The following is a 24509-nucleotide window of genomic DNA, read 5'->3' on the forward strand; positions in this document are numbered from 1 at the left end:
TGGGGGCCACTAGATCAGTTACGCTCACTCAAGAGAGCCCTCAGTTTAACGTCTTGGCTGAAAGATGGCACAGCTCTCCATCAGTACCTCACTGGAGTGACTGCCCTGGTTTTGTTCTCCAGCATCTGTTGTGACACGTGGTCCTGTTGTTTCTGACGATTGCACTGCCAGTGAACCAAGCTGACACCGTGAATTGAATTGAATTGAATTAGCTTTATTGTCAGATGCACTTAAATGAATACAGTGAAAAATTTACAGTCGTCGCATTATAGTGGCATCTTAAGTACGGATACTTAAGGTCAACTCTTTAGGAAACAAATAAAATTTGAAAAGTAAAGAAATAAAGACCACAGCATTATAGATTATGGGCAGTGAAATATTTGGTCATTTTCTAATCCTTTTTGAAGCATAGTGCTTTTTGGATCGTGTTTATGTAGCAAGAGATTTCAATATCACTCACTGTCCGATAAATTGAAAGTGTGTCAGATTGATAGGGAAAGATATTGGCATTTTCTGTTGTACCGGCTCTGTTAAGATCATAACATTAACTGGTCTTAATTATTCCTCCTTGGACAGTAATTTGCTTAAGAAGGAAAAGGAGTTTCTCTAGAGGTGTTAATGGAACAAAATAATTCAATATTCCAAATCCTTCCACTTCTTTGAAAACCTGGTTAAAGGCAGTGATGCCGGGCATGGCAGGAGCCATGATGTCGAGTGTAGCTTTAAGTCTCCTTTTGCAGTTCTCACTGTTTGTTTCATGTCAGTGCTTTATTTGCCTTTTCATCCCTAATTCCCAATCCTGTGTCTGTCTCCTGAAGTTATTTCTGCATCCTTGCTGCTTTGTTTCTGTTACTGTTTGAGCATTTTTTGTCAGACATAGAGAAATAAGCGTGACCATTCTTTCTGCACCGAGTAATTCAAATGACTTTTTCACTGAATTAATCACCATACCTTTTGAAATGTTTTATACTTTTTCCTTCCAACTGGTTTAATCTGATTCACTGACCAAACTTTCTTCTCTCTCCTCTCTCTCTCTCTCTCTCGTCTTTCCGTTTCTTTAATTTTTCTCGTTGATTTTTTCTTTCGTTGATTCATTTGAATTTTGTTTCCGGAACCTTTTAAGAAATTATTGAACGGAGCACAGGAACCACCAGGTCTCTTCCGGCACCGTACTCCTATAAGCCAGTCTTTTCCACAAGACCTTTTCAGTCCTGGGCAGCTGCTCCCATTTCTGTAGCTGGAGCAGTGAAGTCCGGGATTGCATCTCTGTCGAATTCGACATCCAACACACCGACAGCGTCCCCGTTAAAGTCAGTCTGGTCTGTCTCCTCTTCTTCACCCATCAAATCAACCTTAGGAGCTTCCACAGCGTCCTCAGTCAGATCCGTGAGCGATTTAGCATCTCCGATCAGATCGTTTAAGTCCGCACCTTCACCTATCAAAACTGTAGTGACACAGACACAGTATTCCATGAAATCCTCCTCAGCTTTGAACTCTTCACCTGTGAAGGCATCGGCAGTGCCAGAATCTCCGTCTGGGAAGGGAATAGCCGCTTCGTTGTTTTCCTCACGGCTGTCGCCCGCGACGACGGCTGGATTGCTGCTGGAGAGATCCTCCATCACCATGACCCCACCGGCTTCACCTAAGGCTGCTTTTAACATGTACGCGTCCACTTTGTCGTTCAAGACCACCGCCGCGCCCACGGTCCTGTCCACCTCCATGAAATCGCTGACCAGCTCGGGGTCATCTCCCATCAAGTCGGTCGCTGAGGCCGCGTTCTCACCTTTCAAATCGGCCGTGCCGACCAACGGCCAGCCAGCCACCAATGGGTCAGTGTCCCCCGTCAAGTATCCCTCGGCAGCGGCCTTCTTCTCCAGTCAAGGGGCTGGCACTATGCCTGAGAAAGCGCCAGGCGCCGTGCTGGCTGCCAAATCTGTCGCCGCTGCGCAGGATGTGGCAGAGAAAGCCCATCAAGCCACCACCACCGTCTCCTTCTCCCCTCTTAAATCCCTGGCGCCCGCCACAGCGTCGGCTTTTCAGACGATCCGGTTACCACCCGCGGGGTCCTTGTATTCCACGTTGAGATCTTCGTCCGCCACCACCACGTCTGTGACGTCATCGACCATGACCGTACCGGTGTACTCTGTTGTGAACGTGCTGTCGGAGCCACAGCTAAAGAGACTCCCAGACACCAGCCCCTTGACCAAGTCAGCGGCCGCCTTGTTATCGCCAATAAAATCACTGACCACGGAATCACGCACGCAACCTCAGTCTCAGTTTACCCGGACTTTGTCCCCCCTGAAATCCTCCTTGTTTCTAACCCCCTCGGCCCTGAAACTAGCTCCCGCCTCCACTTTGTCCTCGAGTCAGGAAATTCTGAAAGATGTCGCCGAGATGAAAGAAGACCTGATGAAGATGACGGCCATCTTGCAAACAGATGTCTCGAGCGACAAGGCCTTCTCGGAGGTGTCCGCCAAAGGAGGGAGGAGCGAAGATGAGAGCGAAGAACCTTTCAAGCTGGTGGAAAAGGTGAAGGAAGACTTGGTGAAAGTCAGCGAGATCCTGCAGAAGGACGGCCTGAGTGAGACTAAACATGGCATCAAAGGAGCTCAGACGAACGGCGATCTCTCGGGGGATGGCGAATGGGTTACATTCGATTATGATGATGCCGAGGAAGCAAAGCAAAGGGCCAGCGAGGAATTGGGTGCCTATGTGCACATGAAAACTAAGAACGGGGGTGAGAAGGACTTCAGTTTGGCAAGAGTTGTCGACTATTTGACAAACGATCTCGGGATTGATACTTTCAGCAAGATGGCCGACAAATATCGCCAAACTGACATCAGAAAGGAAGGGGAAGAAAAGATGTTCTCCAGAAGGGCTCAGAAGCCAGCAATGCCTCTGCCTGAGCATAAACTTAAAATGCCTCCATCTCCCATTCGGCCCTCTGCTTCAGAGAAGGAGCTGAGTAAACTTGCAGATGCAATGATGGTGACTGAAGCCATCCTGGAGTCACCAGATGACTTCTCGCAGCATGATCAAGATAAGAGTCCTCTGTCAGACAGCGGGTTTGAGACCAGGAGTGAAAAGACGCCCTCCGCCCCTCAGAGTGCGGAGAGCACCGGGCCCAAGCCTCTGTTCCACGATGTTCCTATCCCTCCCGTTATAACGGAGACGCGGACCGAAGTGGTGCGTGTCATCAGGAGCTATGAGCCTGACGAAACACAGGAGCCCAAAGTGGACGGACTGCCTCCGTCACAAAGCCCGGAGGTGTTCCCACAGATGGAAGAGAAGCCAATTGGCTCCATCAAGGAAAAGGTGAAGGCTTTCCAAACTAAAATACAACTAGACGACGAAGACAGTAAAGGCTTGCGAGCCAAGGAGGTTCATGTGAAAGAAGAGACACACATCACCACCACCACTCGGATGGTTTATCACTCACCACCCAGCCCTGAGAGCAAAACCAGCGAAAGGATAGAGGAGACAATGTCCGTTCGTGATATCATGAAGGCCTTTCAGTCAGGCCGTGACCCTTCTAAAGAATTGGCCGGTCTATTTGAGCACAAGTCGGCAGTCCCTTCAGAAAGCAGTAAGCCTGGGGAGGCGCCCATGATGTACCTCGATAAAGACTCCAATCTGAAGCCGAAAGTGGAAAGGATCATCGAGTTGCACATTGAGAAAGGGAACAAAGTGGACCCGACGGAGGTCATTGTCAGAGAGACAAAATCCCAGCCGGAGAGGGAGCTGTTTGCTTATCAGAAAGATGGCGAAGCGAGGGAGACCAAGTTTGAGATCTGTCCGGACGAGCAGGGGCAGCAAGAGGAAGAGGAGCTGACCGCGGAAGAATCCCTTCCCTCCTACATGGAATCCTCGAGGGTGAACACACCCGTCTCCCAGGACGACGACAGCCGGCCCAGCTCAGCACAGCTGGTCTCTGATGACTCGTATAAAACCCTGAAGCTCCTCACGCAGCACTCCGTCGAGTACCACGACGATGAGTTCTCGGAGCTGAGAGGGGAGTCCTACAGGTTTGCGGAGAAAATGCTCCTTTCCGAGAAGATGGACATCTCGCACTCGGACACCGAGGAGTCAGTCACCGAGCAACCTCAGCTCCTCGGTGCCGAGGCGGGGCCGGCTGGCCATTACAGAAGGAAGAGCGATTCTGCGCCAGAGGAGAGTGAGGTCGCCAAGCTTCGCGGAGTGGTCTCTGCAAGCACGGGCAAAGGTGGCAGCCAGGAGGAGGCCTACGAGAAGGTCGCACTGCTCCACTACCCGCCAGAGCCCGGCAGCCCCAAGCACACCGTGTGGATGCGGTTCACCGAGGACAGGCCCAACGGCGGACGGGAAAAGCTGACCTACGAGGACTGGGTGGACAGGACGGTGAAGGAAGCCGAGGAAAAGCTGACCGAGGTGTCTCAGTTCTTCCGGGACAAGACGGAGAAGTTGAACGACGAGCTGCAGTCGCCGGAGAAGAAGCCGCGCGGGAGGGACGGGACGCGGCCGGCGCCCTGTTCCACCGGCGGCAGCGCCGAGAAACTCCGGCTTGGCGACTTCCCGCTAGGCGGCGAGGGGAGCCCAGAGAAACAGAGCGACCGCTCCTTCCGCAGGTACTCGGTGCGGGAGGAAGAGAAGAGGGCGGCGGAGCTGCTGGCGTCCTGCCCACAGGCGGCGCTCAGCGGCCCTTTGGAGGGCGCAAGAGAGAAAACGAGGCAGGGCGAGGATCCGTCACCACTGGTGACCCATTGCAAACAGATCAGGACCCGCCCCTTGCCGAGAAACGGCGAGTCCCCGCGGTACCCCGAGCAGACCGAGCAAGGTGACGGAAAGTGCCGGAAGTTTCCCGGGCCTCATGCTTCCGGCAGTGACGACGAGGGTGGAGGAAGAGCAAGCCTCCTCGAAAAGAAACTGCCAGAAGGGCCGCAGAGCCTGCCCCTGAAGAGAGGGCGGGAGAGCAAGCTGCCCGTCTACCAGTCTTCTTTGAGAGACGGCAATCACAAGATGGCTGCCGAGGGGGCTATCTCAACAATAAAGGAGGCCTACGCCAATAAGCTGAAAGACCTTGGCTGCTTCAACGTGGGCACCGAATCAGCGCTGTCAACCCTTCAGAAGGCGATGGACGCTGTGCCAAACGTTCCCCAACTTCCGGCCACTGCTCCCAAGCCGTTGACGTTCGGCATAAAAGGCACGGTACGGTCACCTGAGAAAGAGGCACCTTTGAGTAAAGACCCTGCATCCCAGGTCAGACCTGAGAAAGAGAGGACGGTTGTTTATCGGACTTGGGAGAACTGTGGAAATTCCCACCACAAATTGCACCGGGACAAGCTTACACACGTGCTGGTGCATGATAGCCTGAAGGAAAACGACATTGTCCAGGCGGAATTTAACATCAACGGACACGTACTGGAGAAGGAGCTACTGGCAAGTAACAGGCCTCCAGTAAAAGAAGAGGCTGTGGCGCCGTCTCCTTCCAAGAAAATGGTTTACACGGAGCTCGTCAAGAGAGAGGAGGGTGATCGTACCAGTGAGCAGACAAGAGGAAAAGCTGTGAGAAAGGAGAGCTCTGGCCTGTCACAGATCCCTGTCAGAATCTCAGAGGAAAAGTCCAAACTGGGAGTCAAGATGGCCGAATGCAACGGTGATCTGGTGAAATCCCACAAGACCGAGCCGCTCACCGGCGTGTCCAGCATGACCCTTGGTCGGACCAAGAAAGGGAAGCAGCTTTCCGAAGTAGTGGACACCGGCATTCCGACTCCTGGCTACGGCGATCGCACGGACGCAGACGGCAGTCGGGAGGATCTGGAAACCTCCCCGGTCAAGTCGCCCGACTCTCTGGAGTTCAGTCCGGTTAAAGATGCGGCGTTGAGCGAATTCTTCGACCGGAGTCCGGTCGAGTATTTGGAGAAGGTGGCGCCGCTGGCCAGCATCGAAGGGTTTAAGGAGATAAAGGCGTTGCCGGTATACGTCAGTGTCGTGCAGATGGGCAAGCAGTACGAGAGGGAAACGGCGGGCCCACACCAAGGAGCTTTCAAAAGGACCATCAGTCAGGAGAGCAGGACGGTGCAGGAGACTCGCGGCACCTTCTACACTGTCCGCCAGCACAAGCAGCCAACTTCGTCCCCTCAGGGCAGCCCCGAAGATGACACCTTGGAGCAAGTCTCGCTCATCGAAAGTTCCGGCAAGAGCCCCCTCACCCCGGAAACCCCCAGCTCCGAGGAGGTCAGCTACGAGCTCTCGTCCCAGCTGCCGACGGCGCTCGGGAAGCCAAGCCCCATCCCTGAGGTGTCCGAAGAGTCGGAAGAGGAAGAGGCGGCGCCCTGGCCCGGGAAGGCGGGCGGGCGGGAGAAGCGGCCGAAGGAGAACCGGGTGGCATACATCGAGTTCCCGCCACCCCCGCCCATCAACGCCCTGGACAGCGAGGCACCTGGGAAAGGGGAGAGCCGAGGGACTAGCCGAGAGCGGAGGAGAGGAGGCTCCGAGGAAAGGCTGGAGGCCATCGAGCTGAACCTGCAGGAGGAGCACGATCAGCACCTCCTGAAGGAGCCTGTCATCCGGGTGCAGCCCCCCTCACCCACCCCCCCGGGGGCTGACGACAGTGACTCCAGCAGCGACGAGTCCATCTTCCAGCCAGCGCCGCTCAAGAAATACACCTTCAAGCTGCATGAGGAGAGTCTGGGGGGCACCACCCCCTCCCAGCAACAGGACGACGCCTTCGCCCTGGACCCTCCCCTGGAGAATGACGCCATCGCCAACGGCAACAACGACCAGTCGGTGACCGAGTGCTCCATCGCCACCACTGCCGAGTTCTCCCATGACACCGACGCCACAGAGGTGGACTCCCTGGACGGATATGACCTGCAGGACGAAGACGATGGCTTCCCGGACGATGCTGACTCTAAGTCCTTGACTCAGGGGATAGAAACGAAGATGGATGTTTGGGTCACTGAAGGGATTGTGAAGCAGGGGGATCGTTCCTATAGCCAGGGTAAACTTGCAGTGATTGAGGAAGAAGGGAAGGTAGGCGCTGAAGAAGATGCCCCCTTGCAGTCTAAAACCTCTGAAAAGAAAGGCGAAGGGCAAACTGATGGTAAACCAGGACCTGAGATCTTCACTTTGGAAGGCAGGCATCCTGACAGAACTCGGTTTAATGATACGTATTTTAGTTACAAACTAGAGGAAGAATTTGCAACCCCGTTTAAAACTGTTGCCACCAAAGGCCTTGACTTTGATCCATGGTCTAATGGCCAAGGGGACGATGAAGTCTTTGACGCTAGGTTAAGAGAGGATGAGCAAAAAGCCTTTGGCTTAGCAGTAGAGGACAGGTCCCAAGCAACAACACCAGATACAACCCCAGCCAGAACCCCAACAGATGAGAGCACGCCAACTAGTGAGCCTAACCCCTTCCCATTTCATGAGGGGAAGATGTTTGAGATGACTCGCAGTGGTGCAATTGACATGAGCAAGAGGGATTTTGTTGAAGAAAGGCTCCAATTTTTCCAAATTGGTGAGCATACTGCTGAAGGGAAGTCAGGGGACAAGGGGGAGAGGGTTAAAAACACACTTGTAGTCACAACACTGCTTCAGTCAGGGGACAACACATCTGAAGTGTCAGTAGATCCACCACATGTTAAGCATGAGAGAGCCCAGGCTAGCGGAGAAGGCCTGGAAATTGCATCCACTGACAACGCAGCAGAAAAATCCTCGTCGGCCATCGCTGCTAAAATTGATCCTAAATTACGCACGCCAATTAAAATGGGAATCTCCGCTTCTACAATGACGATGAAGAAAGATGCGGGTGCAGCTGAGTTGGTCGAAGTTAAAGCTGATGCCGTGCTGTTAGATTATCAGGTCGCAGAACGTACAGTCTTAGAGAGTGAGACCAGGGTGATGAGTCAGGAAAGTGGCAAACTAAGCGATTTGCCAATGAGTAACTGTAACGGCCAACTAGATTTCCCAGCCCCAGGTACCGACTGCAGTCAGATTAAGGGTCAGTCTGAGGGTGAACTCAAAATTGAATCAGCTGCCGCAACAAATGAGAGCGATCCAGGCCCATTGGCAACCCCACCCAGTGAAGTAGCAAAATTAGATAGGCGACCCACGGAGCCAGTAAAAAAGCCTAAATCGAGACTACCAGTTAAAACGTCCATGCCTCCATCTCAGAAAGAGCAGAAGTCAGCAGCATGCACAACGAAACAGCCTAGGACGAGTGAGTTAAAGGGAAAAGCAGATCCAGCCAAGTGTATTGAGGCAAAATCTAGACTTCCCGTTAAAAATATTGACAAAACTAATTCGCCCTCAGCGGCAAGTTCCCAAAGCAGTTCAGGGCGAGGCGAGAAAGGGAAGTCGAGGCAGTTTTATTCCAGATTACCAGTCAAGGTAAGATCGAGCACAGCCACCGTTAAACCAGTTAGAGCAGGGAAGGAGCAGTTGAGTGAGGTCTGTAAGCATTCAGTTGAATATTTGAAAGGGCTTAGCGGTGAGACGTTAAGACTTGTGGATCGACTTGCCGATGAAGAGAGAAAAGTGCAGGCAGAGATCTTTGGTGATGAAGACAGCACGTCAAGAAATGCATCCCTATCGGAGGCCGGCCAACCTTCCGTTACATCGCGGTCTCCTAGAGATTTGAGACCGGAGGCAGCACCTTTAAAATCAAAGGTTGAAAAGGTCTACAGTGAGACAAGGAACAGTAGAAGGACTGGTGGGGAGGAAAGCAGTCAGGTTTCTGGGCCTCGCGTGGCTCGCACCGCGGAGATCAAGCCTAGTTTGTAAAATTTTCGACTTGTTGATCTTTAGTGCATGATGACTTGTGATTGCCTGTGGCGTGACCTTCCCTTAGCTGCCATGTCGTCATTGTCGGTGTTTGTGTTGTCTCGTATTCCCCCTCTCCCTTTTTACTCCAGTGTAATCCGATAGTCCTCCTTTAATTAAGCATGCCGGCCAAGTTTGAGCAGAGAATAGAAGGCGATTTCCTCTCTGCTGTCTTCTGATTAATGTGTAAGTCAGACGAGAAGGTGCAACACCGGTACTTCAAGATCTTTTGCTTAAAAACAAAAAAAAACATAGTTTTGTTCATCACCTTCAGATACACAACACTAACTTAGCTCTTGGGTGTTATCAGCATGTTTGGATCCATTTTCGATATTACACTGTGATGTTGTATAATCTTTTACATTGAGTGTTTCTGAATCTGGACTTTACCTCAGATCCGCGTTAGGATTTGCACTTGTTTAGATCGACAGGGATAATGTGGGCCCAAGTAGCGTCCTGACGAAATGTAGGTGTGATGTGTGAAGCATGGCATTGTCGGTCTAATACAGTGTTTGAAACCGCAGGTCCTCAGAGCCCATGTGAACGGACAGATATACGGACAGCCATTGTAGCAGATCATCTTGGGTTGAGTTGGACAGGTAAGATGCTCATTTTTATCATCTTTTCACACCCCGAAGAAAATAAAGAGCACTTTTAAATTGTTGGTTCCTAAAGTCCGTGCAGAACCATTATCATTGATCCATTGTTATATGTTCATTATTATAGATTGGTTATTATGGATCCATTGTCCATAGAATCCCAACAGTGTAGAACAGGCCATTCTGCGCAATGAGTTCGCACCAATGCCCCAAAGAATATGCCACCCAGACCCATCCCCCTACCCTATCGTTGTAATCCAGGGTTTCCCCTGACTAATCTACCTAACCCAACACATCCCTGGACACCATGGGTAATTTAACATGGCCAATCCATCTGACTTGCACATCTTTTGACTGTGGGAGGAAACCGGAGCACCCAGAGGAAAGCCGTGCAGGCACGGGGTGAATGTGCAAACTCCATGTCATAGACCTATTATCAGTGATCCATTATCCATGATCTGTGATCAATGATCCTTTATCATAGACCTGTTATCATAGATCTGTGAAAGTTCAACTGCAAGTGGCAAGATAAGTTGATATGGTCAAAATGTGTGGTGCTGGAAAAGCACAGCAGGTCAGGCAGCATCCGAGGAGCAGGAGGATCAACGTTTTGGGCATAAGCCCTTCATCAGGAATGAATAGCTTTTTATGTTCTACTTAATCCAAAATATTGGAAAACTTGTTGTAGTCATCTTTCTCATCACTGCTTCAGAGGTTTTTGGTTTGTTGGTTGGGGGTGATATTATGATCTAAAACTTGCATTAGCTGCGCTGTATCCTGACCCACCAGATTTGCCAAATTATTCTCCAATGATGCCCAGTTTTGTTCATCCAAATACAAAGCAGTCAAAGGCAGAACAGGGACATGGCATGTAGTTAGAAGACAGCTCATGCCATTACCAGACATCAAGAACCAATTACCAGCCACATCAACACACAGTGGCTACAAAAACAGGTCAGAGACTAGGGATAGTGCAGCGAGTAACTCACCTCCTGAGTTCTCAAAGCCTATCCACCATCTACAAGGCACAAGCCAGGAGTGTGATGGAATACTCCCCACCTGCCTGGATGGGTGCAGCTGTGGAGTACAAAAATAAAGAAGCTATGCCAGACCTTCATGAATGCATTGTATCGGCCTCTAAAGGAGTCCTCTGTTCAGTTCAGGACATTACTCATTAGAGATATGCGAAGCCCTTGGCGGGAACTCAGTGATTTCCTCGAGTGGGATGAGGGACGTGGAGCTCCAGATATCTCGCAAGGTTAGAGACTTTTCTGCAAGCACGCAAAATTAAGAGGAGATTTAATAGAGATGTACAGATGTTTTTATTGAGTAAATAACTATTTTCTCTTACTCTTTCATGGGACGTGGGCATCCTCACTGGCATTTTCGATGACCATCCCTAAGTTCATTTTGAGAAAGTGGCGATGAGCTGTTGAGTTGAACCACTGCTGTCTTTGGGGTGTAGGTGCACCAGAGCTCTGTTAGGAAGGGAGTTTCAGGATTTTGACATAGTAACGAGTGAAGGAATGGTGACATATTTTCAGGTCAGGATGGTGTGTGGCCTGGAGCGAGAGGCTGTGTTGCCATCCATCTGACGCTCTTGTCCACCTAGTTGGTTGAGATTGCATTGTAAAGTACTGTTGAAGGAACCTTGACAAGTTTTGCAGTGTATCTTTTAGACAGTGCGCGCAGCTGCTGCTGTGTGCCAGTGGTGGAGTAAGTTAATGCTTAGGTTGACAGATCAAGGGGCTGCTTTAGCCTGGACAGTGTCAAGCTTTTTGTGTGTTGTTGGAGCTGCACCCATCCAGGAAGGTGGGGAGTATTCCATCACACTCCTGGCTTGTGCCTTGTAGATGGTGGATAGGCTTTGAGAACTCAGGAGGTGAGTTACTCGCTGCACTATCCCTAGTCTCTGACCTGTTTTTGCAGCCACTGTGTGTTGATGTGGCTGGTAATTGGTTCTTGATGTCTGGTAATGGCATGAGCTGTCTTCTAACTACATGCCATGTCCCTGTTCTGCCTTTGACTGCTCTGTATTTGGATGAACAAAACTGGGCATCATTGGAGAATAATTTGGCAAATCTGGTGGGTCAGGATAGAGCTCAGCTAATGCAAGTTTTAGATCATAATATCACCCCCAACCAACAAACCTCTGAAGCAGTGATGAGAAAGATGACTACAACAAGTTTTCCAGTATCGTTAATGGCCACGCACACCACTGGATATCTTTTGGATATTTGATATTCCAAGCTGTTGGAATAGTGTCAGGATCAGTGGTAACACTATTCTCTTCTTGTCAATGGAAAGGCAAACCCAAGTATAGTGAGTATTCAAATATGCAGACATGTCTCATACCTAGGAAGATAGATTGCTCTCATTAGACTATTTCACTTGTAAATTATCTGAAGGAAATACTTACAATTCACAAAGGGATGGCTTGGGTGCCCATCATGAGTGCCATAGACTTTGGAACAAAATAACCCAGGATTAATCATCTTGCTGCCCGGTTTTCTCCTGGGCAAAGGTGAAGAAGGCAAACCTGCTTTGATACTCCAATGCTCGTCAGTTTCATTGGTATTTCTCAGCATGACCCTGTGGGTACAAGTTTCAGGCTGTGGTGAGCTTGACTTCCATCTTGGTGTTGGACTGTGCCCATCAAATAACTTCGTGCAGTGAGTCAGGACTGTCACCATCTGCCTGAGTGAAGAGGAGACTGGAAGATAAGCTTTCCTTCAGCATTCCCATGTTTGGAGCCAAGTGTATTTGAAAGTATTTGCAGTTGAGATATTGTGCCGTGTAGGACAACCCGTTGAATAAGTTCCAGCGCGCTGAGGACCCATCAAAATGCACCAATGTGACATTATTAATAACGTTCGAAGAATAACCATGAAACTGTCTTGAAGCATTTCTCACAATACATTACTTTTGAAGATCAATGATTGTTGCTTTGGTTCTAAGGTGAATAATTCTCTGCCAGTAATATTTCACAAGGAGAAAGTGAGGTAAATTGGGAGGGCCTGTGGAATTCTCTGCCAGGGGACAAACCAAAGCTCTGCTCTTCTTCAAAATCCCACTGTGCGATCTTGAATTCAACAAATCAGCATAACAGAGCAGACAAATTTGTAACTGGCCTCAGGGATGTTTTCTTGGAGTGGTACATTGTAGATTCTATCTGGGAATAGATCTAGTACTGTGTGATTAGAGGGAGTCAATAGGTGATCTCACAGTGATGAATCCTCCAGTGAGTAGCAGTCACAATGTGGTAGAATTTCAAATTGAGTTTGAGGGAGAGCAACTCGAATCTGAGACCAGTCTCTTCGACGTGGATAAGAGCAATTACAGAGGAATGAAGACATGGTTTATAAAGCAGGGTGGCATTTAGACGAAAGGAGGAAGGTCAATAGATGAGCAATAGACAATAGGTGCAGGAGTAGGCCATTCTGCCCTTCGAGCCTGCACCACCATTCAATATGATCATGGCTGATCATCCCTAATCAGTATCCTGTTCCTGTCTTATCTCCATAACCCTTGATTCCACTATCCTTGAGAGCTCTGTCCAACTCTTTCTTAAATGAATCCAGAGACTGGGCCTCCACTGCCCTCTGGGGCAGACCATTCCACACAGCCACCACTCTCTGGGTGAAGAAGTTTCTCCCCATCTCTGTCCTAAATGGTCTACCCCATATTTGTAAGCTGTGTCCTCTGGTTCGGCACTCACCCATCAGCGGAAACATGTTTCCTGCCTCCAGAGTGTCCAATCCTTTAATAATCTTATACGTCTCAATCATTGCTTTCATTGATTGGTGTACAAGAACACCCAGATCTCTATGTGCTGCCCCTTTACCTAAATTGATTCCATTTAGGTAGTAATCTGCCTTCCTGTTCTTGCCACCAAAGTGGATAACCATACATTTATCCACATTAATCTGCATCTGCCATGCATCTGACCACTCACCTAACTTGTCCAGGTCACCCTGTAATCTCCTAACATCCTCCTCACATTTCACCCTGCCACCCAGCTTAGTATCATCAGCAAATTTGCTAATGTTGTTACTAATACCATCTTCTATATCATTAACATATATTGTAAAAAGCTGCGGTGCCAGCACTGATCCCTGCGGTACCCCACTGGTCACTGCCTGCCATTCCGAAATGGAGCCGTTTATCACTACTCTTTGTTTCCTATCCAGCCAACCACTTTCAATCCAAGTTAGTACTTTGCCCCCAATACCATGCGCCCTAATTTTGCTCACTAACCTTATATATGGGACTTTATCAAAAGCTTTCTGAAAGTCCAGGTACACTACATCTACTGGATCTCCCTTGTCCATCTTCAGAGTTACTCTCCCTCGTTCATCTTCAGAGCAGTGGTAGATTTGTCAAAACACTCAGCAAGAATTTATTGTGGTCTGAAAAGACTCAGTGAGAAGATTGAACCTCCCATGGTTGACAAAGGCGGTCACCAGGAAGAAAGGATCTGACAAACAAGTGGGACTGAAAACAGGGGAGTCACCGAGTCCTGATAAATGCATCCAAGGATTTTCAAGGAATTGGCTGCAGAGGTATTGGATGAAATATTCCAGAACTCTTTGGATTCTGGAAAGGTTCCAGTGGATTGGAGAACTGCTGATGTGACATCCCTGCTCAACAAGGGAGGGTTTCCGAAAGCAGGAACTGTAGGCCAGGGGCAAGATAGGCATTTCTGTAGCTGCAAGGGAGACTTCAGGAAGGTTTGTTGCCTCCCTGCTGCCAGGTTGAAGGATGGGCACAAGATATTCTGAAGAGGAAGGGTGAGCAGCCAGAGGTTGTGGTCCATATTGGTACCAACAACATGCAAATGGAGTTCAGGGGGTTCAGCAGGAAGTTGAAAAGCAGGACTTGTAGGGTGGTAATCATGGGCTTACTTCCTGTGCCACATGCCAGTGAGGCTGAAAGTGTGAAGCTCGTTCAGTAAAAAACATGGTTAAGAGCTGCTGTAGGAGGGAAGGATTCAAGTAGGTGGATCATTGGAATGTCTTCTGAGGCAGATGGGACCTGTACAAGGAGGACAGGTTGCACTAGATGCAATGAGGAATTTACAGGAGCTGGGAGTGTGATGGATGGCAGTTATAGGAAGAGAGAAAAACCGCCGATACAGTCAGTAGATGGGTTAACTCCAAGAAAGATAGGTGGAGTAGGCAGGTAGTGCAGGAGTCTTCTGTGGCTCTCCCAATTTCAAACAAGTGTGCTGTTTTGAAAAATGTAGGGGGTGATGGATTCTCAGAGGAATGTAGCTCAAACAGCCAAGTTTCTGGTATCGAGACTGGCTCTAATGCAAAGAGGGATACGTTGGGTTCCAGACAATCAGTTGTGTGAGGGGACTCTCTCGTCAGAGGTACAGACAGACGTTTCTGCGGCCTTCCTGGTGCCCTGGTCAAGGATGTCTCAGAGTGGGTGTAGAATGTTCTCAAGGGGGAGAGAGACCAGAGGAGGTCATTATACACACTGGAACCAATGACATAGGAAGGGAAAAGGATGAGATTCTGAAGGGAGAAAATAGTAAGTTTGGCAGGAATTTAAAAAGGAGGTACTCAAGGGTAGTAATATCTGGATTACTCCCGGTGCTACGAGCTGGTGAGGGCAGGAATAGGAGGATAGAGCAGATGAATGCATGGCTGAGGAACTGGTGTATGGGAGAAGGATTCACATTTTCACTGGAATCTCTTCTGGGATAGAAGCGACCTATACAAGGAGGATGGATTGCACCTGAATTGGAAGGGGACTAATATAATGGCAGGGAGATTTGCTACAACTGCTTGGGAGGATTTAAACTAGTAAGGTGGGGGGGTGGGGTGAGGCGCGGTAGTGGTGGGCGCAAGGGTGGAACCCATGGGATACTAAGGAAACAGATCAGTCTAAGATGGTACAGTTGGGAAAGGGAGCAAGTCAAACAGTCTGGGCAGGCAGGGACAAGGTAGGACTGATAAATTAAACTGCATTTATTTCAAAGCTGAAACTTTATTGCTGGAACAGCACAGCAGGTCAGGCAGCATCTAGGGAACAGAAGATTCGACGTTTCGGGCACATGCCCTTCTTCAGGAATTCCTGAAGAAGGGCATGTGCCCGAAACGTCGAATCTTCTGTTCCCTAGATGCTGCCTGACCTGCTGTGCTGTTCCAGCAATAAAGTTTCAGCTTTGATCTCCAGCATCTGCAGACCTCACTTTCTCCTCTGCATTTATTTCAATGCAAGAGGCCAAGCGGGGAAGGAGGATGAACTCGGGGCATGGTTAGGAACATGGGACTGGGATATCATAGCAATTACGGAAACATGGCTCAGGGATGGGCAGGACTGGCAGCTTAATGTTCCAGGATATAAATGCCACAGGAAGGATAGAAAGGGAGGCAAGAGAGGAGGGGGAGTGGCATTTTTGATAAGGGGTCGCATTACTGCTGTACTTAGGGAGGATATTCCCAGAAATATATCCAGGGAGGTTATTTTTGTGGAACTGAGAACTAAGAAAGGGATGTTCACTTTATTGGGATTGTATTATATACCCCCTAATAGTCAGCAGCACATTGAGAAACAAACTTGTAAGGAGATCTCAGTTATCTGTAAGAATAATAGGGTGGTTATGGGAGGGGATTTTAACTTTGCAAACACAGACTGGGACTGCCATAGTGTTAAGGGTTTAGATGGAGAGGAATTTGTTCAGTGTGTACAAGAAAACTTTCTGATTCACTATGTGGATCTACCTACTATAGAAGGTGCAAAACTTGACCTACTCTTGGGAAATAAGGCAGGGCAGGTGACTGAGGTGTCAGTTGGGGAGCACTTTGGGGCCAGCGACCATAATTCTATTAGATTTAAAATAGTGATGGAAAAGGATAGACCAGATCTAAAAGCTGAAGTTCTAAATTGGAGAAAGGCCAATTTTGATGGTATTAGGCAAGAACTTTCAAAAGCTGATTGGGGGCAGATGTTCTCAGGTAAAGGGACGGCTGGAAAATGGGAAGCCTTCAGAAATGAGATAACGAGAATCCAGAGAAAGTATATTCCTGTCAGGGTGAAAGGGAAGGCTGGTAACTATAGGGAATGCTGGATGACTAAAGAAACTGACGGTTTGGTTAAGAAAAAGAAGGAAGCATATGTCAGGTATAGACAGGATAGATCGAGTGAATCCTTAGAAGAGTATAAAGGCAGTAGGAGTATACTTAAGAGGGAAATCAGGAGGGCAAAATGGGGACATGAGATAGCTTTGGCAAACAGAATTAAGGAGAATCCAAAGGGTTTTTACAAATACATTAAGAACAAAAGGGTAACTAGGGAGAGAATAGGGCCCCTCAAAGATCAGCAAGGCAAACTATGTGTGGAGCCGCAGAAGGTGGGGGGAGATACTAAATGAGTATTTTGCCTCAGTGTGGAGAAGGACATTGAAAAGATAGAATGTGGGGAAATAGATAGCAACAGCTTGAAAAATATCCATAATACAAAGGAGGAGGTGCTGGAACTCTTGAAACGCATAAAGGTGAATAGATCCCCAGAACCTGATTAGGTGTACCCTAGAACTCTGTGGGAAGTGATTGCTGGGCCCCTTGTTGGGATATTTGTATCATCAATAGTCACAGGTGAGGTGCTGGAAGACTGGAGGTTGGCTAAAATGTTGTCACTATTTAAAAAAGGTGGTAAGGACAAGCCAGGGAACTATAGACCGGTGAACCTGACCTCAGTGGTGGGCAAGTTATTGGAGGGAATCCTGAGGGATAGGATGTACATGTATTTGGAAAGGCAAGGACCGATTAGAGATAGTCAACATGGCTTTGTGTGGGGGAAATCATGACTCATGAACTTGATTGAGTTTTTTGAAGAAACAACAAAGAGGATTGATGAGGGCAGAGCAGCAGATGTGATCTGTATGGACTTCAATAAGGCGTTCGACAAGGTTCCCCATGGGAGACTGATTAGCAAGGTTAGATCTCATGTAATACAGGGAGAACTAGCCATTTGGATACAGAACTGGCTCAAAGATAGAAGACAAAGGGTGGTGGTGGAGGGTTATCAGACTGTGGAGGCCTTTGACCAGTGGTATGCCACCAGCTTTGGTACTGGGTTCACTGCTTTTTGTCATTTATATAAATCATTTGGATGTGAACATCGGAGGTATAGTTCGTAAGTTTGCAGATGACACCAAAATTGGAGGTGTAGTGGACAGCGAAGATGGTTACCTCAGAGTACAACAGGATCTGGACAAGATGGGCCAATGGGCTGAGGAGTGGCAGATGGAGTTTAATTCAGATAAATGCGAGGTGCTGCATTTTGGGAAAGCAAATCTTAGCAGGACTTATACACTTAATGGTAAGGTCCTAGGGCGTGTTGTTGAACAAAGAGACCTTGGAGTGCAGGTCATAGTTCCTTGAAAGTGGAGTCGTAGGTAGATAGGATAGTGAAGAAGGCATTTGGTATGCTTTCCTTTATTGGTCAGAGTATTGAGTACAGGAGTTGGGAGGTCACGTTGCGGCTGTACAGGACATCAGTTCGGCCACTGTCAGACTACTGCGTGCAGTTCCGGTCTCCCTCCTATCAGAAAGATATTGTGAAACATGAAAGAATTCAGAAAAGATTTACAAGGATGTTGCCAGGGTTGGAGTATTTGAGCTACAGGGAGAAGTTGAATAGTCTGGGTCTGTTTTCCCTGGAGTGTCAGAGGCTGAGGGGTGACCTTATAGAGGTTTATAAAATCATCAGAAGCATGGTTAGACAACTAGACAAAGTCTCTTCCCTGGGGCGGGGGAGTCCAGAACTAGCGGGCATAGGTTTAAGGTGAGAGGGGAAAAATCTAAAAAGGACCTAAGGGGAACTTTTTCACACAGAGGCTGATACATGTATGGAATGAGCTGCCAGAGGAAGTGGTGGAAGCTGGTACAATTACAACATTTAAAGGGCATCTGGATGGGAAGATGAATAGGAAGGGATTGGAGGGATATGGGCCAGGTGCTGGCAGGTGGGACTAGATTAGGTTTGGAAATCTGGCCGGTATGGGTGAGTTGGACTGAAAGGTCTGTTTCCGTGCTGTACATCTCTCTGATTCTTTGACTCTAAGTGTATTCGTTTTAATGAGAATATAACATGTAAAGCAGATAAATTTGGAGCTTGAAGCTTGGGCTATTTCACGTATCTATGGCTATTATAGAGACTTGTTTGAGAGAGGGACAAGACTGGCAGTGTAACGATTTAGATGTTTCAGGTGAGATGGAGAGAGCTGTAAAAGAGGTGGAGGAGTTGTGTTATTGATAAAGGTGAATACCACAGGCTATAGTGAGGGAGGACACCCTGAAGGGCTCATTCAGTGAGCCCATATGGCTTGTGCTAAGGCATGGGAAGCCCTCTCAATAGCCAGCGGGTATTAGAGGAACAGATATTTGGACATTTTATGCGAAAATGTGAAAACAATAGGGTTGCCGTGGTGGCTGATTTTAACTTTCCCTTTATTGACTGGGACTCTGTTAGTCAATTTGGGGGGAATTCGTTCGGTGTGTCCTGGACAGTTTCTTGGAACATTATGTAAATAGTTCAACTAGGGAAGGGGCCACATTCGACCTGAAATTGGGAAATGAGCCTGGCCAGGTGATTGAAGTTTCAGTGGGGGAGCATTTCAGGATCAGTGATCATAATTCTGCAACTTATGAATAAGCATAAGAGTAATCTTTGGATGCAAGTATTAAATTGGGGCAAGGCTTACAATTACAATATTAGGCAGGAACCTGGAGTAGCTGTTTGAGGGTAAATCCATATCTAGGTTGTGAGAATCTTTTAAATGTCATTTGATAGAGTTCAGTACCAGTATGTGAAAGTGAGGGTGGCAAGATTTGGATGAGAAGAGAAAATAAGAGCTGAGTCAAAAAGAAAAAGGAGGCGTACCTTAGGAAACTGAAGACAGCCAGCACCCTCAAACAACACAAAGAGCTCAGAAAAGGAATCGGGAGGGCTAAAGGGGACCATAAAATAAAGTAAAATCCCAAGGCGTTTCATAAGCAAATAAGGAGGGAAAGGGTAGGTCCACTCAAGGACAAAGGAGACAGTTTATACATGGAGACAGAGGAATTTGATTAGATTCTTAATAGTATTCACAAAAGAGAAGGACAAGGTGGATGGTGAGTCTTGAGAGGGATATGTTGATATTCTAGGGCGTGACAAGGTCATAAGGGGGGGCTGGTGTTGGGTGTTTTGAAAAACATTAAGGTAAGCAAGTTCCCAGAATGCTGAGTGAGGCAGGTGTGAAAATTACTGAGACCTTGAACGAAACCTTTGTGTGCTCTTTAGTCAAAGGAGAATAACCAGTGTTGTTCCTTTGTTTAAGAATGCAGCAGGGATAAATGACAATCCGGTGTGCCTTATGTCAGTGGTAGGGAAATTATTGGATAAGATTCTAAAGAAGCTCTTCAACCATGTCCTGAAACAAACTCGCTATCACAGCCACATCTGCTTCCTCAGTGCCTGTCTCCGTAACCAACTCACCCCACACGGACTCCGGACCACCTTTAACTCGACCTGTCCGGACTTGTCCGACCTGCCCAGCTCCTTTTCCACCTATCCACTCCACCCTCTCTTCCCTGACCTATCACCTTCATCTCCTTCCCCACCTACCTATTGTACTCTATGCTACTCTCTCCCCACCCCCACCCTCCTCTAGCTTATCTCTCCATGCTTCAGGCTCTCTGCCTTTATTCCTGATGAAGGGCTTTTGCCCGAAACGTCGATTTTGCCTGTCCTCGGATGCTGCCTGAATTGCTGTGCTCTTCCAGCACCACTAATCCAGAATAAGATTCTAAAGGATAAGATTCACCCACATTTGAAGAAATACAGACTTTTTAGCAACAGGCAACGTGGCTGTGTGCGGGGAAGGTCATGTCTCACAAACTTGATTGAGTTTTTTTGAGGAAGTGACAAAGACGCTTGATGAGGACAGGGTGGTAGATGTTGTCTCTTTGGACTTTAGCAAGGCCTTTGATCAAGTCCCTCATGGCAGTGGCTGATATTAATGGTGAAGTCACATGAGATCCACAGTGAGCTGATAAGATGGATATGGAACTGGCTTCGGCTTAGAAGACAGAGATTAGGGCTGGAAACGTGTTTTTCTGTCAGGAGATCTGTGACCAGTGGTGTCCCACAAGGATCAGTGCTGGGATCCCTGTTGTTTGTAATATATATGAATGATTTGGAAGAGAATGAGGTGGCCTGATTCATTACTTCACGGCTGACACAAAGATTGGGGGAGCTGTGGATAGCGAGGAGGATTGCCATACGGTACAGCAGGATCTAGTTAAGCTAGAGATGGCTGGCGAAATAGAAGATGGAGTTTAATCTAGATATATGCGAGATGATGCATTTAGGGAGATATAATGTAGGAGGGAAGTATACAGTAAATGGCAGAACCCTTAGTAGCATCAACAAACAGAGGGATCTAGGTGTACAGGTCCACACAAGTGGATAATGTGGACACAAAGGTGTATAGCATGCTTGCCTTCATTGGTTGGCATCTAGGATGTACATATTAGCAAGTCATTTTGCTCCTGTGTCAAACTTGAATTAGGCCACATTTGGAATATTGTATATATTTCTGCTCTCCAAACTACCAAAGGATGTGGAGGCTTTGGAGGGGGTACAGAAAATGTTTACCAGGATGTTGCCTGGTTTGGAGGGTATTAGCTATGAGGAGAGATTGAACAAACTTGGTTTAATTTCACTTGAACACTTTTCACTCGAAGGTTGAGGGGTGATCTGACCAAATTTTACAAAGTTGTGAGAGGCATGAAAAAATTGGAGACTTTTTCCCAGTGTAGAAATGTCAATTACTAGGGGACGTAGGTTTAAGGTAAAAGGGGCTAAGTTTAAAGGGGAAGGCATGTTTTTTACATAGTGCCGGATAAGTTCCTAGAATGTACTGCCAGAGGGGGTGGTGGAGGTGGATACAATTGCAACATTTAAGAGGCATTTGGATGGGTTTATGAATAGAAAGGGTTTGGAGGGATATGGGCTGGGTGCTGGCAGGTGGGACTAGATTGGGTTGGGATATCAGGTCGGCATGGACGTGTTGGACCGAAGGGTCTGTTTCCATGCTGTACGTCTCTATGACTCTATTTAAGAGACACCTTGACAGATACACGAATAGGCAGGGATCAGAGGGATACGGACTGTGTAAGAGGCTAAAGGTTTTAAGTTTAGAAAGGCATCATGTGTCGGCGCAGTCTTGGTGGCCGAAGGGCCTGTTCCTGTGCTGTACTGTTTTTTTTTGAAGATATAACAAGCAGAGTTGACAAAGGGAAACTGGTAGATGCAGTGTATATGGATTTACATAGACATTCAATAAACTCTTAAGTAAAAGATTACTGCACAAGGTAGGAGCTCATGCTATTGAGGATCACCGAGGATTGGTTAACACATAGAAGACAAAGTTGGGATTATCGGGTCTTTTTCAGATTGGAAAGACAGAACTACTGGAACGTCACAAGGACCAAACCCAGGGCCAATACAGGTTTATTCTGTATGTTAATGACTTGGAGGCAGGGGTAAATTGCAGGCTATACAAACTCAGTTGATACAAAAATAGTTGGAAGACATGTTATGGTGAGGTCATAAGGAATTTGAAGCAGATATCGATAGGTTGAGTAAGTGGGAAAAAATTTGGCAGATGGAGTTTAATAGTAGAGCGTGAGGTCAAACGCTTTGGCAGAAAAGGACAAAAGGCAGACTATTTAATTGGAGAGAGACTCCACAAAACTGAAACATGGAGGGCTTTTCTTATGCATAAAACATAAAATGTTAGCACACAGGTGAAGCAAGTAATTAATAATGCAAATTGAGTTTTGACCTTTATTGTTACGGGGCTGGAGTTTAAAAGCAGGAATGTCTTGTTCCAGCTGTCGAGGTGCCTGTGTTGGACTGGAGTGGACAAAGCTAAAAATCAGAGTTGAGAGTGTGTTGCTGGAAAAGCACAGCAGGTCAGGCAGCATCCGAGGAGCAGGAGGATCGACGTTTCGGGCAAAAGCCCTGCCCAAAACATTGATTCTCCTGCTCCTCGGATATTGCCTGACCTGCTGTGCTTTTCCAGCACCACACTCTCAACTCCGATCTCCAGCATCTGCAGTCCTCATTTTCTCAAAGTTTAAAAATCACACAACACCAGGGTTATAGTGGAACAGGTTTATTTGGATCGCTACTCCTTCATCAGGTAGCTGTGGAGCAGGACCATAAGACACAGAATTTATGGCAAAAGTTCACAGTGCCATGCAACTGATACAATATACTCAACAAACCTAAATTACTGTCTAGGTTTGTACGATATATCATATAAGTTGCATGACATTATGATCTTTTGCTATAAGTTCTGTGTCTTATGATCCTGCTCCACAGCTACCTGATGAAGGAGCGGCGCTCTGAAATCTAGTACTTCCAGATAAACCTGTTGGACTATAACCTGGTGCTGTGTGATTCTTAACTTTGTTGCTGATGGACAGGGTGTGTTGCTGAGACCACACCTGAAGCACAGTTTTGGTCTTGGATTGAAGAAAGGATATACCTGTATTGGAATGAGAGACAGTTCAAAAGAAATTCATTGCACTGATTCCTGGGATGATGGGATTGTCTTATCAAGAACAGCTAAACAGGTTCAGCCTTTATTCATTAGAGTTAAGAAGAACAAGGGATGAGCTTATTGAAGCATACAGGAATCTGAGGGGTCTGGGTGGACATTATTGAAGCATACAGGAATCTGAGGGGGCTGGGTGGACATTAAGATTTTTCTATTAGTCGGGGACTCATAAACGAAGGGGGACGTAGTTCCCCACCACCTTCTCAAAGGCAACTAGGGATGGGCAATAACTGCTGGCAACAAATTAATTTTTAAAAATATCCTAGTTACAGAATAAGTGCAAATTAATTTAAAACTGAGATGCGAAGGAACTTTTTTCCCCAGAGGTTAGTGAATGTCTGGCAGTCTCTACCCCAGAGAGTCGTGGAGGCTCGATCACTGAACGTATTTAAAGAAGAGGTAGATAGATTTTTGAAATATTGAGACATTGAGGAGCTAGTATGAGAGGGGAATTGAGGCCTAGGTCAGACCAGCCATGATTTTGTCGAACTGCAGGACAAGCGAGAGCGAACAAACGGCCTTCCCTTGCTCCAATTTCTTATGAAACGCTGAAACACACAGGCCGGATCTCAATTTTTAAAATAGCATTGAAAAATAGCGCTTTCAATTAAGTACCTTGGCCCATACTGGAATAATTCTCTGCTTCATTGGAAGGACAATTTCCTGTTAAGCCAGTGATAAACATGATGTAATTTTGCAGTGACAGACACAGTCTTAACAATCTAAAGTTGGAATTTTCTCTTCCCTTTTACTGAACTTTCACCAAACGCCATCAGTTGGAAGAAAAGATATGCTCAAGTTAATACAGGGACACAGACAAAGTCACCTGTTGGTGTCTACATCTGATATTAAAACAATGTTCCTGTCTTCAATGAGTCCACCAAAAGAGGGAGCTATTGGTCCTTTGTTTCACAGTCAGCACCTGCCTTAAAGACCAGCAATTTGAAAAACAGCACAATAAATGAATGATGCCCAAGCCCTCCAATTTCAGAGGCTCTGTCTAATGATTTCAGTGGATCAGACAAGAATGATCGTAAGAATTGGGAGCAGAATTACCTTAGAATCAGGTCAATTCTGCTTTCTCCCCATAAATACTGCCAGACCTGCTGGGTTTCGCCAGCAGTTTTTGTTTTTGTAGCAGAATTTAGCTATTTGATCCCTCACACCTTCTGTGCCGCCCAATAGGTTGGTTGATCTGACTGTGACCTTAACTCCATTTCCCTGCTGGCTTCCCATAGCCCCTCCGAGCCCCACACCACCCTGCTTTGCAATCTTATTGTCATCCTCTATTAGAGTCATAGAGATGTACAGCATGGAAACAGACCCTGCGGTCCAACCCGTCCATGCCGACCAGATATCCCAACCCAATCTAGTCCAACCTGCCAGCACCCGGCCCATATCCCTCCAAACCCTCCCTATTCATATACCCATCCAGATGCCTCTTAAATGTTGCAATTGTACCAGCCTCCACCACATCCTCT

At 47.4% G+C, this 24509-nt stretch overlaps 1 protein-coding gene across 8 annotated transcripts in view; it reads left to right on the top strand.

Annotated features, from left to right (window-relative positions):
* Positions 1–24509, top strand: part of ank3b (ankyrin 3b) — a 737210-nt gene that overhangs the window by 676245 nt on the left and 36456 nt on the right. For all 8 annotated transcript variants that reach the window (XM_043712330.1, XM_043712329.1, XM_043712328.1 and 5 more), the window contains 2 exons: positions 1124–8755; positions 9327–9401. In XM_043712330.1, the coding sequence (XP_043568265.1) occupies positions 1124–8755; positions 9327–9401 (7707 nt within the window). The remainder of the gene's footprint in view (positions 1–1123; positions 8756–9326; positions 9402–24509) is intronic.

This window comes from Chiloscyllium plagiosum, chromosome 22 (genome assembly GCF_004010195.1).
Source record: "Chiloscyllium plagiosum isolate BGI_BamShark_2017 chromosome 22, ASM401019v2, whole genome shotgun sequence".
In the NCBI taxonomy this organism is placed as follows: Eukaryota; Metazoa; Chordata; class Chondrichthyes; order Orectolobiformes; family Hemiscylliidae; genus Chiloscyllium; species Chiloscyllium plagiosum.